The 16,231-nt window shown below is 52.4% G+C and overlaps 1 protein-coding gene across 17 annotated transcripts in view; it reads right to left on the reverse strand.

Moving 5' to 3' along the window:
• The window catches only part of NCOR2 (nuclear receptor corepressor 2), a 250,101-nt gene that overhangs the window by 138,233 nt on the left and 95,637 nt on the right, over positions 1-16,231 (reverse strand). For all 17 annotated transcript variants that reach the window (XM_073021213.1, XM_073021215.1, XM_037995295.2 and 14 more), the window contains 2 exons: positions 12,293-12,472; positions 4,311-4,424 (listed from right to left, as the gene is read on the reverse strand). In XM_073021213.1, coding sequence (XP_072877314.1) covers positions 4,311-4,424; positions 12,293-12,472 — 294 coding nt within the window. The remainder of the gene's footprint in view (positions 1-4,310; positions 4,425-12,292; positions 12,473-16,231) is intronic.

Consider the following 16,231-nt stretch of genomic DNA (forward strand, 5'->3'; position numbering starts at 1 on the left):
CATACACACACGCACCCACGTGCACGGATGTGTAAGTGCACAGATAACCACAGACCCCACATGCTGACGCATATACACTTACACATATGTGCATATAGCCATCCAGAGGTCCACACACATGCACCTATGCACGCATACACATACACAGGTGTGCTGTATCAATGCACAAATCACCACATGCTCGTCCCACACAAGCCGACTCTCACTCTAAGTATTCACATACAAGTATGCACAGTCATCCAAAGGCACACATGTATGCTCACCCATGTGTATCCAACACACATAGCACACATGCATCCATCCGTATATGCACATGTGTACCCACAGGCACACAAACCACACACGCATCCATATGCGGCTCTCCTCTAGGGCAGAGAAACAGCAGACACTGACCACTCCCTCGTCTCTCCCCTGCCTGGAAGCCCCATCCTAGCCCCTTCTCTGCCACACTGGCCTCCTCATCTGCAGATTGCAGGCAGTACCTACTCACCCAAGAAGCCCCGAGCCCCCAGGCCTGCACTCAAGCTCCTCCGCTGGCTGCAGCAGTGCCTCAGGGCAGCGGCCTACCCTGAGCTTCAGCTTCCTCGTCTTCAAACAGAGCCCCATGCCCGTGAGCCCTGCGCAGAGCCCTCCCAGGGCGTGTGACGAGCAGGAACAGCGGCAGGTCAAAGGACGCGTGCAGCAGCCCCGCAGGGCTGAAATGGACGATCTGAAAGAACCCCTGGACCCTGGGGGCAGTTTTGATGACCAGGTGGCTGGGCATGGAGGCCAGAGGTGGGGGCCTGGCACAGGATGCTGGGGCCACAGGATGGGGTCTGAAGCACTGCTCTGAAAATCTTGAATCGGGGGTCTGATGCTGGGCCCGACAAACAAGCACGAGGAGTGCCAAAGCCCCCAAAAGGCTCTCCTGAATGCTTCACGTTCACGGTGACCGTGGATGGTATTATTCGTCTTTGCCCTGCTCTGTCCCGATCACACGTGCTCACACTGAGTCCTAATCACATCATAGAAACACCTTCCTTTTAAGATGCTTAAACTCGAAGACAAGGACCCGAGTTTTCTGCTGATTTCTGCATTACTCAGCAACTAGGGTTGCTGCTTCCATCAGTCCTGCCTCCTCCTCACCTTGTGAGTAAGCCGTAGACATCTCCATTGGAAGCAGCCTTCTGCCTTTCCCCAGTCAACCTAGCTCGAGGCCCATCTCCCCTGTGAAGCCCACTCTGCCTGTTCCGTCCTGAGTTCCTACAGTACCAGCAGCCTGCGCTGCACAAATGCCCCTTCTGCATCCACACGGTGCTAGTGCTGCCTGTGTGTGTGTCTTGTCCAGATCCCAAGTGTGTGCTTTGTCCCGGAACCAACAGGCTCCTACCTCATGCCCACCACCTTTGAAGATCAAAGGAGACGCCAGTCCCGTCTCTGGGACTTGGCCTGTGCCATGTCCCTCACCCGAATGCCCTCCTTCCAGCCCACCCGCTGCCTCCAAGAAGCCTTTCCCAGCGCTCACTTCCAGGTCATGCTTCTGCCCTCCTGGGCCCAGGCCACCCCGTCTGCTCCTGCTCTCAGGCTGCAGCCACCCTGCCGGCTGCCCTGCCATCTGTGCACACCTGCCCGGCCCGGCCCCCGCCCACGCAGGCAGCTCCCGCGAGGCGGGGAGGTGGGAAAAGCCTTGCTCAGCGGGTGCCTCACCAATGTGCTCTGAATGGATAATGAGCCAGACTCCAGCACTCAGAACTGCCAGGCGGGCCCTGCCCGGCGGGGAAGCTGCATTTTCCGGCTGGCTCGGCGTTTAGAGACAGACCCTTGTCTTCCATCTCTCCAGGAACCAGCAGGGAAGGAAGGCAGATTAAAATTTAATCCTACTGATCCCCCAAGAGGCGGTAAGTCCAGGCTGCTCCTGCCAAAGGCGGCTGGGGGCCTCCCGCACACCAGGCTGCAGGCTTTGGAGGCTCAGAGGCTCAGCCCAGGTGTAGGGTCCCCACCAGCCCCCACGCCCCCAAACCAGAGGCCTCTTCCACGGGCCAGAGCTGGCCACTCGCCTCCATCTCCCCTCCCCTTCTGCCACCTGAACATTTACATAATTATTTAATGTGCATCTGCTGTGTGGTGAGCACCGTTTTAGGTGCTGGAGATACCACTGGAAATAAAAGTGGGCAGGAATAAAATCCCTGCCCTCACGGAGTTTCCATTCATAATAAACAGAATAAATAAGTAAACTAGAAATCACATCCCATGAGGACAAGGGCTAAGGAGAATCAGGAGCCACAAAGGAGGAAAATGGGTGTAATCCTGAAAACCCTTTTTCCTGAGAGAAGGGTTTTCAGTATTAAGTAGAGGGTTGAAACAGGTCTTGCTGAGAAGGGGTCACTTGAGCAAAGACGGAAGTGACAGTATGAGCCTTGCAAGGAGAGGAGTACCAGGTAGAGGCCAAGGCATTGCAGCAATGACTTGGCCTCCACAGCTGCTGAAGAGAACCGTGCCTGCTCTCTACCAAGGATCAGAGACGGCAGGCAGAGGTGACACCCTCAGGAGCCCTGTCCATGTCTCCTCCACTTTGGGCTCCTGGAGCAACCTCAATCTTGGTTCCGAGTCCCAGGCTCAAAGCTCACTTGCTCTGCAGTCTCAGAGAGGTCTCCTCCCCTCTCTGAGCTTTGGTTTCTTGATGAGCAAAATGGAGAGAAAAATAGTAGTTCTACTAAATGCAAATACTGTTCTATTAAATGTACAAGGTAAACAATCACAAGAAGAAATAAGAGCTACGATAATGACAATTAATAGCACCAGCTGGCATTTCTTTGGTGCCAGGCACTGTCTGTCCTAAGGGCACTAGGAAATCAGCCCCTTTAATCCCCACACCAACTGTACTAGGTGACGCCATCGCTGTCATTGTTTTAAAGCTGTGAAGCGTGAGGCACAGGGAGGTTTAAGTAAAACATTCCAGGGTCACAGAGCCAGGAAGTGGGAGAAATGGGATTTGAACCCAAGATGCCTAGCTGAAGGATGTGTGGCCCCTGGGCTCTCTTATGACTGTTACTAGCAGTACTTGAGGTGAGGGGCCACGGTGTGGGAGTGTGACCCAGGCACACAGTTCCCAGGCCCCAAACAGGCTTGTCTCATTCTGCATGACATTGCTGTTTCTAGAGGTGGAGGCATAGCCAAACCGGTTGATCAAGTAGTTCCCTGTCTCAGGCTGCTACTGCAGGCACCCACCAGACTCCAGAGGCCTCCCCACCCCCACCTCAACTCTGAGCACTGATTGGCCAAGGAAGGTATTACAGAAGAGGCAGCTGGGAAGGGTGGCTGGGGCCACAGGCAGGAGGGGAACCAGAGAAGCCAAGGCAGGGAGAGGAGTTTCCACATCTGTCACGCTTCACAAGGACCAGTCCCTCTCTGGGCCTCAGTTTCCTCATCCAGAAAATAAGGGAGGGGATCAACATCCACAGATCCTGAGTACATTTCGAAAAAGTCGATCGTAAATCATCAAAGCCCAGTTAGTAGTGGCTTGCCTGGGACAGCGGGGAGCTTACCACCTCACCAGACACAAGGTTCCACGTTCGGGGTGCACAGACCCTTAGGGTCCAGCCCCTGGAGACACGGCTCTGGGTACTGCAAGCCCCTCCACCAAGACCAGACCCCCTATAGCTGCCCCCAGTGGGATCTCCATGGGCCTCCACAGCCTGCTACAGACTCTGTGTTTCAATCATCTCAAAGGCCCCTTCGAGGGCCCAGTGTCAGTGGAAGCTGGTGCTGAGAACTCAGGCCCTGTGGTCTGACAGCCCACAGGTTCAAATCCAGGTCCAATACTTCCTAGCTGTGTGACTCTAGACAAGTCACTTAACCTCTCTGGGCCTCAGGAAAATGGAAACAACGTCTGCACGTGCCGTTCCAGGACTGACGGGAGGAGCTGCTCCATGAAAGCTCACTGCTGCGGTCATAACGTCATTATCTTTTGTTTTAAAGGGATTTCTTCTGCACGAGTGCCTGAAGTGGCAGCCCCTTGCCCTGGGCCATCAGCTGGACCCTGGTGCTATCCTGGAGCCCAAAGCCTCCGTTTTGTGTTGCATCCCGTTGGCTAGCCACGGTTCACACCCATCTGCGCGTCTGAGCAGAACAGCCCAGAGGCCACACCAGGATGGCTTTCCACCAGTCACTTTCCCCCACCCACTCATAAACCCTGCATCTCTGGGGGAGAGGGTGGCGAGGTCCCCTCCCCATTTTGCAGATGGGAACACTGAGGCCCTATTCATGGTGCCCCCTGTGAAGTACCTCATGGCCAACACCAGGGAGCAGCAGGCAGGGGCGGGGACACATACCCGGTTCTCGTCGTAGATGATCTGCACCAGGCTACGGTGCTTCGACTCGATGGGCGGCGGTGACACGGGCTTCTCAGGCTCGGGCGGCTTGGCAGCCTCCTCCTCCAGCTGTTGCTGTGGGAAGAGGCAGAGTGTAAGGGGTGAGCACCCCGGTGGGCGGAAGGAGGGCTGCAGCTCCCAGGGAGTCGGGAGGCCCCCTTGCAGCCCGGGCCGCGGCCGCGCACAGGAAGTCAGGCTGCTACCCATTTCCTGTGAGTCACCCCAGGGACTCCGTACCCGGGAGAGGCCCCAGCTCCCGGGCCAACTGCAACCTCCAAGCTCCGAAGCCAGGTTCAAATCCTGCCTTCGTGACTTGCCAGCTAGGGAAGCACAGCCGAGCAGCCTCACCCCGCTAGGCCTCAGTTTCCCCCTCTGTAAACAGGGCTGATTGCCGTGCTGCCATTCTGACCATGGTGAGAACTCAATGAGTTACACAGGCAGGCGCAGCCAGGCCTGCTATGAGCCGGCATTACTACCCATTACGGTTCCTACAGGCAGCATCAGTGCTAGGAGAAGCTGCACAGACTCCGCAGCTGCACTGGCTAGACCGGAGCCAGTCCTACTGGCTCCCACTCCTACTTACTGCTAGCCTTGAGAAGCTCCTGGACCTCTCTGAGCCTTCCCTTCCTCTTCTGGAAAATGGGATAAAAGTTACTACCCTACGGGGCCGGTGTGAGGGTGAAATGAGCTGATGATATGTGCAAAGCACTTGGCACCTGACACACAGGCAGCAGCACTCCACCCACAGAGCTCCTCATCACCCTCATCATCCTCATCCTCATCACCTTCATCATCCTCATCATCCTCATCCTCATCACCCTCATCTTTATCACCCCATCATCCTCATCCTCATCACCCTCATCATCCTCATCCCCCTCATTATCCTCATCCTCATCCTCCCATCATCCTCATCCTCATCATCTTCATCATCCTCATCACCCCCATCATCATCATCATCCTCATCATCACCCTCATCATCCTCACCCTCATCACCCTCATTATCCTCATCCCTCCATCATCCTCATCACCCCATAGTCCTCATCCTCATCACCCCCATCATCTTCATCCTCATCACCCTCATCATCTTCATCCTCATCACCCTCATCATCCTCATCCTCATCACCCTCACCCTCATCATCCTCACCCTCATCACCCTCATTATCCTCATCCTCATCCCCCCATCATCCTCATCCTCATCCCCCCATAGTCCTCATCCTCATCACCCCCATCATCTTCATTCTCATCACCCTCATCATCTTCATCCTCATCACCCTCATCATCCTCATCCCCCCATCATCCTCATCCTCATCACCCCCATCATCCTCATCCTCATCATCCTCATCCTCCTCATCCTCATCCCCCCATCATCCTCATCCACATCTCCCCATCATCCTCATCACCCTCATCATCCTCATCCCCCATCATCATCACCCTCATCATCCTCATCAGCATCCCCCATCATCCGCATCCTCATCCCCCATCATCCTCATCATCCTCATCCTCATGACCCTCATCATCCTCATCCTCATCCCCTATCATCCTCATCCCTTATCATCCTCATCCCCACATCATCATCACCCTCATCATCCTCATCCCCATCATCTTCATCATCATCACCCTCATCATCCTCATCCTCATCCCCCCATCATCCTCATCCTCATCTCCCTCATCATCCTCATCCTCATCACCCTCATTCTCATCCCCCCATCATCCTCATCCCCCATCTTCCTCATCCTCATCTCCTCATCACCCTCATCCTCATCCCCCCAACATCCTCATCCTCATCACCCTCATCATCCTCATCCTCATCACCCTCATCATCCTCATCCCCCCATCATCCTCATCCTCATCACCCTCATCATCCTCATCCTCATCACCCTCATCATCCTCATCCTCATCCCCCATCATCCTCATCCTCATCCCCCTATCATCCTCATCCTCATCACCCCATCATCCTCATCCTCATCACCCCCAGCATCCTCATCCTAATCACCCCCAGCATCCTCATCATCTTCATCATCCTCATCATCCTCATCCCCCATCATCCTCATCCTCATCACCCCATCATCCTCATCACCCTCATCATCCTCATCCTCATCACCCCCATCATCCTCATCCTCATCCCCCCTCATCCTCATCACCCCCATCATCCTCATCCTCATCATCCTCATCCTCCTCATCCTCATCCCCCCCATCATCCTCATCCACATCTCCCCATCATCCTCATCACCCTCATCATCCTCATCCTCATCCCCCATCATCATCATCACCCTCATCATCCTCATCAGCATCCCCCATCATCCTCATCCTCATCCCCCATCATCCTCATCATCCTCATCCTCATGACCCTCATCATCCTCATCCCCTATCATCCTCATCCCTCATCATACTCATCCCCCCATCATCACCCTCATCATCTTCATCCCCATCATCTTCATCATCCTCACCCTCATCACCCTCATTATCCTCACCCTCATCCCCCCATCATCCTCATCCTCATCCCCCCATCCTCATCACCCCCATCATCCTCATCCTCATCATCCTCATCCTCCTCATCCTCATCCCCCCCATCATCCTCATCCACATCTCCCCATCATCCTCATCACCCTCATCATCCTCATCCTCATTCCCCATCATCATCATCACCCTCATCATCCTCATCAGCATCCCCCATCATCCTCATCCTCATCCCCCATCATCCTCATCATCCTCATCCTCATGACCCTCATCATCCTCATCCCCTATCATCCTCATCCCTCATCATCCTCATCCCCCCATCATCACCCTCATCATCTTCATCCCCATCATCTTCATCATCATCACCCTCATCATCCTCATCCTCATCTCCCTCATCATCCTCATCCTCATCACCCTCATTCTCATCCCCCCATCATCCTCATCCCCCATCTTCCTCATCCTCATCTCCTCATTACCCTCATCCTCATCCCCCCAACATCCTCATCCTCATCACCCTCATTCTCATCCCCCCATCATCCTCATCCCCCATCTTCCTCATCCTCATCTCCTCATTACCCTCATCCTCATCCCCCCAACATCCTCATCCTCATCACCCTCATCATCCTCATCCTCATCACCCTCATCATCCTCATCCCCCCATCATCTTCATCCTTATCACCCTCATCATCCTCATCCTCATCCCCCATCATCCTCATCCTCATCCCCCCATCATCCTCATCCTCATCACCCCATCATCCTCATCCTCATCACCCCCAGCATCCTCATCCTAATCACCCCCAGCATCCTCATCATCTTCATCATCCTCATCATCCTCATCCTCATCACCCCATCATCCTCATTACCCTCATCATCCTCATCCTCATCACCCCCATCATCCTCATCCTCATCCCCCTATTATCCTCATCCTCATCACCCCCATCATCCTAATCCTCATCACCCCATCATCGTCATCCTCATCACCCCCATCATCGTCATCATCATCCTCATCCTCATCACCCCATCATCCTCATCCTCATCACCCCCATCATCCTCATCCTCATCACTCCCATCATCCTCATCCTCATCACTCTCATCATCCTCATCCTCATCACCCCCATCACCCTCATCCTCATCACCCCATCATCCTCATCACTCTCATCATCCTCATCCTCATCACCCCCATTACCCTCATCCTCATCACCCCATCATCCTCATCCTCATCACCCCCATCATCCTCATCCTCATCTGTCCATATACCAAACACCCTCCTCCTAACACCATTGGAAAGAGTGTCCCATCATGCTGCCATCTGCTTCATAGCAAGAGGGAGGCTGAAGACCAGAGGGTTTAGGGCACTGGCCCAAGGTCAGATGGGAAGCCAATGCCCCATTCTGCAGTGTGACAGGGCATCACAAGTGAGATCAGAACATGGTTCTGCTCCACTTATGACGCTCACACAGCCTGCACATGACCACAGAGCAGATCAGTATGAACCCAAAAAGGTGCCCAAGAAGAAGTGAACACAAAAAGAGCCAGAAAATCCAGGGTGCTGGCTTCTGCAGGTGATGGTGCTGGCAGCTTGAGCAGAACTGCCTCAGTCCCACAGCAACCCCTGGTGGTCACTTCAAGAAGGACATCGAAATACTCCCCCAAAGCACCAAACAAACAAAGCCAAGAAGGGGAAGAAGTCCACAGCCGGGAAAGGGTGGGTGGGAGGCAAGCTCCCCCCAGCCAGGGAAGGTGGCCCTTCCTCAGGTACTAGTGAAAACACTACCTGGGACACCTACAGAGATCCAGCTAAGATAAGAGGGTGACTCAGCTCTGTTGGGCCTGGATTCAAGCCTGAGCGCCACACTCACCAGCTCTGCAGCCTCAGCCAGGGCACTTCACCTCCCTGACCTCAGTGTCTACTTCAGCAGAACCTGCGAGTACATGCCTACCTCATAAGGTCGTTTGGAAGATCAAGGAGATAATGCTGAAAAAACTGCTGCACAGCAGTGACACGCTAAAAAGGGCTGTCTAATGCAAGTCAAAACCACAATGAGATACCGCTGTACAACCACTAGGATGGCTGGAATCAAAAACATTTTTTTATTTTTTTATTTTTTATTTTTGAGACAGAGTCTCACTCTGTCACCCAGGCTGGAGTGCAGTGGCATGATCTCGGCTCACTGCAAGCTCCGCCTCCCAGGTTCACGCCATTCTCCTGCCTCAGCCTCCTGAGTAGCTGGGACTATAGGCGCCCACCACCACGCCTGGCTAATTTTTTGTATTTTTAGTAGAGACAAAGTTTCACTGTGTTAGCCAGGATGGTCTTTAACCCCTGACCTCGTGATCCGCCTGCCTCGGCCTCCCAAAGTACTGGGATTACAGGCGTGAGCCACTGCACCCGACCAAAAACATTTTTAAAGGAAGATAAAAAAGGGTTGGTGTGGCTAGGGACAGTGGCTCACACCTGAAATCTCAGCACTTTGAGAGGCCAAGGTGGGCAGATCACTCAAGACCAGCAGTTGGAGACCAGCTTGGGCAACATAGTGAAACCCCATCTCTATAAAAAGATACAAAAATTAGCCGGGTGTGGTGGTGCACGCCTGTACTTCCAGCTACTCAGGAGGCTAAGGTAGAAGGATTGTTTGAGCCCAGGAGGTAGAGGCTCCAGTGAGCAAAGATGGCACCACTGGACTCCAGCCTGGGTAACAGAGTGAGATTCCATCTCAAATTTTTAAAAAAAGGTGGGGGGGCGTTGATGAGGGTGTGGAAAACCTGGAACCTTCATGCATTGCTGGTAAGAATGTAAAATGGGGCAGTTGATGTGGAAAACAGCCTGGAAAGTCATCAGCAAATTAAACCTAGAATTACTGTGCAAACCTGCAATTCCGCTCCTAGGTATATACCCATGAGAACTGAAAACAGGTGTCCCAACACAACTTGAACACAAATGTTCAACAGCAGCACTATTCACAACAGCCACAGCCCAAATGGCCACAGATGATGAAATAAACAAAAGGTGACATCTCCATACAATGGAGTATGATTAAGCCATAAAAAGGAATGAAGGACTGAGACAAGAGACAACATGATAAACCCAAAACCATGACGCTAGGTCGAAGAAGCCAGATGCAAAAGGATGCATACTGTGTGATGCCATATATAGGAAATGTCTAGAACAGGTCAGTCCACAGAGACAGAGAGTAGGGGGACAGGGAGTGGCTGCTTTAGCTCCTATGAGGCTTCCCTGTGGGTGTTGAAATGGCTGGGAACCAGATACAGGTGACAGCTGCACAACACTGCAAACGTAAGAAATGCCACTGAATTGTGCACTTTAAAATGATTATGCTTGAGAATTTCACTTTTAAAAAATGCCAACGTGGAATTTAGAGGGAAACAAACAAACAAACAAAAACCTAACCACTGAGAGCTGCCTCGAGCCACCCGGCTTCCAGCCGCAGTCACCAATGTGTGCCAGTGCCCGCAGCTTCAGCCCCACCCAGGGCCAGGCCTCCCCCATAAAGGTGTGGTACCAGGCTGGCCCTGGCAATGCCTGCCCACCCCCGCCGGGGCCCAGCCCCTCTCGGGATGCTTATGCCACCATCATGAGACCTACCTACTGCCTGCTGAAGCCTGGGACAGTTGGCAGAGTCTCTAGGACCGGGCCTCACTGTTGGACTATCCTCAAATCCTGGTTCCCCCAACCATGTGACAGCCATGGTGATGGCCCCTTGAAATCAATGCTCTCCCCCGAAGTGTCCTTCAAAACCCAGCTACCAGGGCACCTCTTCCTGAAAGCCTTCTCTCACCAGCCTTCACCCCCTGCCTACAGTGGCTGGAATGAGCCCTTGATCCTCCTTGGAGCCCCTACTTCCTTGTCTGGAGGGCACTGGATGTAGCCTGTTTCCCTCATTAGTCTAGACGCTCCCTGGGGCCCAGACAGTGACACAATGACTGAATCAACCATTTTTAATGAGCACCTACCATGTACCCCATGCTGCTCAGAACACTGCAGTTAACAGGGAGACAAGGAGAGGACCACTGTATAACAAAGCTGGGTCTATATTAATTCAAATAATGACGCCACCAGCGGGGTGATGAGACAGATCAGCACTCAGCAACATTTCTTTTTGTTGAGATAGGGTTTCACTCTGTTGCCCAGGCAAGAGTGCAGTGGCAATCATGGCTCATGTAGCCTAAACCTCCTGGACTCAGGCACTCCTGCCTCAGCCTCCTACGTAGCTGTGACCACAGGCATGTGCCACCACACCTGGCTAATGTTTTAAATTATTTGTAGAGACAGGGTCTTGCTATGTTGCCCACGCTGGTCTCAAACTCCCGGGCTCAGGTGATCCTCCAGCCTCAGCCTCTCAAAGTGCTGGGATTACAGGCATCAGCCACCATGCCTGGCCCAAAGCTTTTCTTTAAAGGCCTAAATAGCAAATATTTTTGACTTTGCAGGCCACACAGGTCTCTGTTGTGACGACTTAACTCTGTCACTGTGGCAGAAAAGCAGTCATATAGACACACATGTGTATAGAGATACACAGACAAGTGGCCATGGCTGTGCCAATAAAACTTTATTTACAAAAAGCAGCAGCAGCTAGAATTGGCTGGATTGGCTGAACCCGGGATAGAGGAGGGTTGTGGGTGTGTGTTCCTATACAAGGCCGAGCGTGGCCTCTTGGTGTCAGGGACATCTGAGCAGAGACCTGAATGATACCAGGGAGCAAACCATGAAGAGCTGGGAAAAGGCAGATTATCAAGGAATTGTATATTAACTCATATTTAAAACAAAATTATAAAATGAATGTTATAAATATTTACATCAGCTTTTTCTCTGCATGTCTTTGTGTGGTTTAAACAGTGACGATGAGGATTTATTTTTAATCTCGGGATCTTGCTCCCTCCTCTACAAGTTGTCCATTTTACAGGCAAGGAAACCAAAGCTCCAAGAGATGAAGGTTCCAGGGCCACACAGCTAGTAAAGAGCAGTTAGGAGGCCAGTCCGATCAGATTCCAGAGCCAAGGGCTGTTTCCCCACATTACAGATAAGGAAAGTGAAGCACAGAGAAGGGACTGCCCACCTCACGTTGCCTGGTACTGGAAGAAACAGGATCTGAACCTGGACAGACTGGCTAGACATCCTGAACTTTCACCCACCATTCTTGTGCTGTCTAATGCGGCAGCCTGTGTGGCTATTCAAAGGCACATTTAATATGCATGTTAAATAAAAATTAAAAATCAGTTCCTCAGTTGCCGTAGGCACATTTCAAATGCTCGGTGGTGGAACGTGGCTATCCTGCAGATACACAGTGTTTCCATCATGGCAGAAAGTTCTGCAGATGGGGCTCCTGTCCAATAAATGTAAAGGGCATAAAAACCAGTGAGCACCCAGGAACTTGGGAAGGGCTTGGCACATGTCTGTGACACTGCAGTCACTGCTGCTAGAATGGAGACTCAGAGCCAACACTCCCCGTCCCCCTGCCCATTCACACCTGCTTCTTCTTCAGTTTAGAGATCTGCTGCTCCACCATGGTGATCTCTCGGTCCACGCGGTCCATGTTCTGGATCAGCTCCTCCTTGGACAGCCTCGGAGGCACCAGCTCCAGCTCAGGGTCGGTGTGCGGGGGGCTGGGGGGAGACACTGGTTCCAGCTTGCCCGTCAGGCTACGGTCCTGTGGCAGAAAAAAAACAGGCATGGGGTCCGCATGGGGGACACCCCCAGCCTGTACAACCCTGTGATGGTTAACACTGTCAACCTGATTGGATTGAAGGAGGCAAAGTATTGATCCAGGGTGTGTCTGTGAGGGTATTGCCAAAGGAGATGAACATTTAAGTCGGTGGGCTGGGGAAGGCAGACCCACCCTTATTCTGTGTAGGCACCATCTAATCAGTTGCCAGCGAATATAAAACAGACAGAAAAATGTGAAAAGGCAAGACAGGCCTAGCCTCCCAGCCTACATCTTTCTCCCACGCTGGATGCTTCCTGCCCTCGAACATCACACTCCAAGTTCTTCAGCTTTGGGGCTCAGACTGGCTTCCTTGCTCCTCAGATTACAGATGGCCTATTGTGGAATCGTGTGAGTTAATACTCCTTAATAAACTCCCCTTTATGTAATATATGTATATTACGTATTTTCTATTAGTTCTGTCCCTCTAGAGAACCCTGACTAATGTAGTTGCCAACTTTTTGCCTGCTGCCATCCATGTAAGATGTGACTTGCTCCTCCTTGCCCTCTGCCATGATTGTGAGCCCTCCACGGCCACATGGAACTGTGAGTCCAATTAAACCTCTTTATTTTTTAAATTGCCCAGTCTTGGGTATGTCTTTATCAGCAGCATGAAAATGGACTAATGCATACCCCCTCGCCAATACACCCCTAGTTTCCATCCCTGACTCCAGGCCCAGAGTACTGGACATCTGTCAGGACAGTCCTCACCTGTTCAAGGATCCCATCCCCATCCCAGCCATCACCCATTCTCCAAAAATCAGAGGCCATTACAGTCTTCAAGATGCAGTTCAAATGCTCTTGCTACATGAATGGTTTCCCAGCCTCTCCTCAAGTTGTGAAGTCTTCCGGTTCGCTGTTCCCATAACACACCTCCCTTCTTCCATTTACTCCATCTGTGTGTTCCCTACTAGCTCAAGGAACCAAGACCCACAGCCTCCATCCTCCCAGGGCCTGGCCTCTGCAGACCTCTGTAAACATTCTCTCATGAAGCTCAGTCCAAACACGCAAGTTCCAGAACCATGCAGCCAACGCACACATGGCTTTGCAGAAAACATATATTCCCGAACACACGGAAAAGCCACCAGAACGGGCTACAGAGAAGCTAAAAGGAGTTATCTCGGCAGCAGGGCAGAAGAGGGTATTTTTACTTTCTTCTTTTTATTTGCCCGTGTTTTTTCTGATTTTCTTTCACTGAGAGTTACTCTTCATGTAATACAGTTGTTTTTGAAAATGTGCTTAACAACAAAGGAAGCCTGGATTCAGTTATCCATGGATGCCTTCATCCCACCAGCTAAAGTCTGGTGCACCCAGGCTGTGCTGGGAACACTCTCAGGATAAGGAGGTTAGAAAAAACCACCCAGGCCTCCCCTGTGCAGCCCTGGGTTCACATCCCAGCCCCCTCTGCCACTCTCCAGTTCCGTGACCTCCAGCAGATCATTCAACTGCTTCCTGTCTCAGTTCCTCATCTGTTCAATGGGGAGAACAGTTCGTACCTCCACCTCCCCGGTCCTTGTGAGTCTAATGAGTTAATGGCTTTGAGCCTGTCATACTGTAAGCCTCAATAAATGTTGGCTGGGATGGTCCTCCCCTAGCTGGGCTCCAGAACCCAGCCCCCGCCCTGTGCCATCCTTGGGGCCAAGCCGGCAGCTGCTGGCAGACAAGGCCCAGAGCAGAGCCAGGCCACCGCCTCCCCACCCCCACGGCAGCTGCACCCAGAGGACACAGGGTGCATTATTCCCCAGACAACTGCAGCCGGGGGGCCCCGAGTGCCCCCCCCAACCTCGGGACTCACAAAGGCTGCGTCATCTTCTGTCCACTCCTGCCATCCTCAGGGCCTCTGTCCTCCCCTCAACCCACAGAGTCCCAGCAAGACCCATAGGGGCCAAGAGTCTTGGAGTCATATTAGGTTTGCCTCCAGCCTCTGTTACCACCTGAGATGTGGGGGCATAGCAGCAGCCTGGACAACCCGGTGCTCCCTCCACACACACAGACTCCTCGAGGGAAATAGAGAAAAGGGCCCTCATCCCTCAATCACCCCAATGTGGTCCTCCATGCTCCTCAGGCCACCTCCCCAAGGGATACCCTAGAAATCACACCTGGGGCTGCTCACGGCTCAGCCCATCCCAGTCCTCTGCACACCCCATGAGGTAGACCCCACAACAGTCCTCCGAGGGGATTGCTGTTCCATCTCCATTACCAGAGGAGGAAACAGAGCCTGGAGGCCACTGGGACTGGATACCAGAGGCCGGAACTTTACTATAAAGGGCCAGATGGTAAAAATAGCTCAAGCTTTCAGGGCCACAAGGTCTCTGTCTCATCTACTCACCCCTGCCATTGTATTGCAAAAGCAGCCACAGGCGATGGGGAACAAGTGGACGTGGCTATGTGCCAATAAAACTTTATTTACAAAAACATGCTGAGGGTCAGATTTGGAGCTTGCTGGAGTTTGCTGGCCTCCTGCTCTAAGCAATTCACAAGGCTTAATCCACGTAACTGTCATAACCACCGTGGGAAGTGGGATTACAGTTCGACGACGTGCTCAAGGCCACTCAGTGTCCTACGTTGGAAGCTGCTTGAAGGGGGAGGCTACGGGGCTTCCATGTCAGAAATGGCCACACATCTGTTCACCCCACAGAACCATGGGGCTGAGCATAAGCGCCAAAGCAGCACCCGTTCCAGGGTCCCAGAGTGCAGGACCTCCAGAAACTCAAGGCAAAAATGTGTGTGGAAGAAAAACTCCCTAGAAAAAGCCTCAGGAGTGTGTATGCATGTACCAGTGGGTGCGGGGCCCTCACTGCTCCCCAACAGGAGGGCAGGCAGGGGGCCATGGGCACCTGACCCCACCCACAGCAAACCGTGCACAGCTCATGCGTCTGGCACTCCCGAGCCTTTGCACAGGCTGGCTCCGCTGCCCAGAGTGCCTAACACCCCTTCTGTGCCAACTGACATCAGACCTGCATCCCCACACCACCACCCAGCCCCTCACTGCAGTCCACCTTGGGTGTTTGGCTGGTCTCTCCCTGCAGCCCAAGTCATGTCTTGAGGTTCTTAAGACAAAAGGTAGCAGCAAACATGGCACCCAGAACCCGGTCACACTACTGGTGGCAAGAAACATCTCTGCTATCCTATCTCTGCTCTTCTACCTGGACCAAGAAGAGAGATAACAGAGCAAGAAGGAGGATGTGGAAGGAAGGGCTCTGGGGGCCAGGCCACCCTAAAACTGTGAGAGCAAACTGCTCATCCAACCTGGGAATAATTCTCCAAAGCAACATTAACAAAAAGAAGGTTTCCATCCCCAGGGCTAACAGGCAGCACCAGGAGTAAAAACAGCAACTGGCAACCATTAGCAGTTGCTAGAAACTTACTTCCTTTAAACTCTCCATGGATAAAAGCTGTTGTCTTTAATGGGTTCTTCTTTAAGTTCGGGTTTAGCTTTTATTCGCAGCAAAATTGCACAAGTAAGTCCATCACCTGATGAACAGATAAATAAAACATGGCATATCCATACAATGCAATGTGAAGGGCCGGACATGGAGGTAGAGGCAGTAGGATCACTTGTGCCCGGGAGTTCAAGACCAGCCTGGGCAACATAGCAAGACCCCATCTTTATTTAAAAAAAAAAAAAGGAATGAAACACTGACCCAGGCTACACTGTGGATGAACCCCAAGAATATGATGCTGAGTGAAAGTGGCTAGACATAA

Source organism: Chlorocebus sabaeus, chromosome 11 (genome assembly GCF_047675955.1).
Source record: "Chlorocebus sabaeus isolate Y175 chromosome 11, mChlSab1.0.hap1, whole genome shotgun sequence".
NCBI classification, from domain to species: Eukaryota; Metazoa; Chordata; class Mammalia; order Primates; family Cercopithecidae; genus Chlorocebus; species Chlorocebus sabaeus.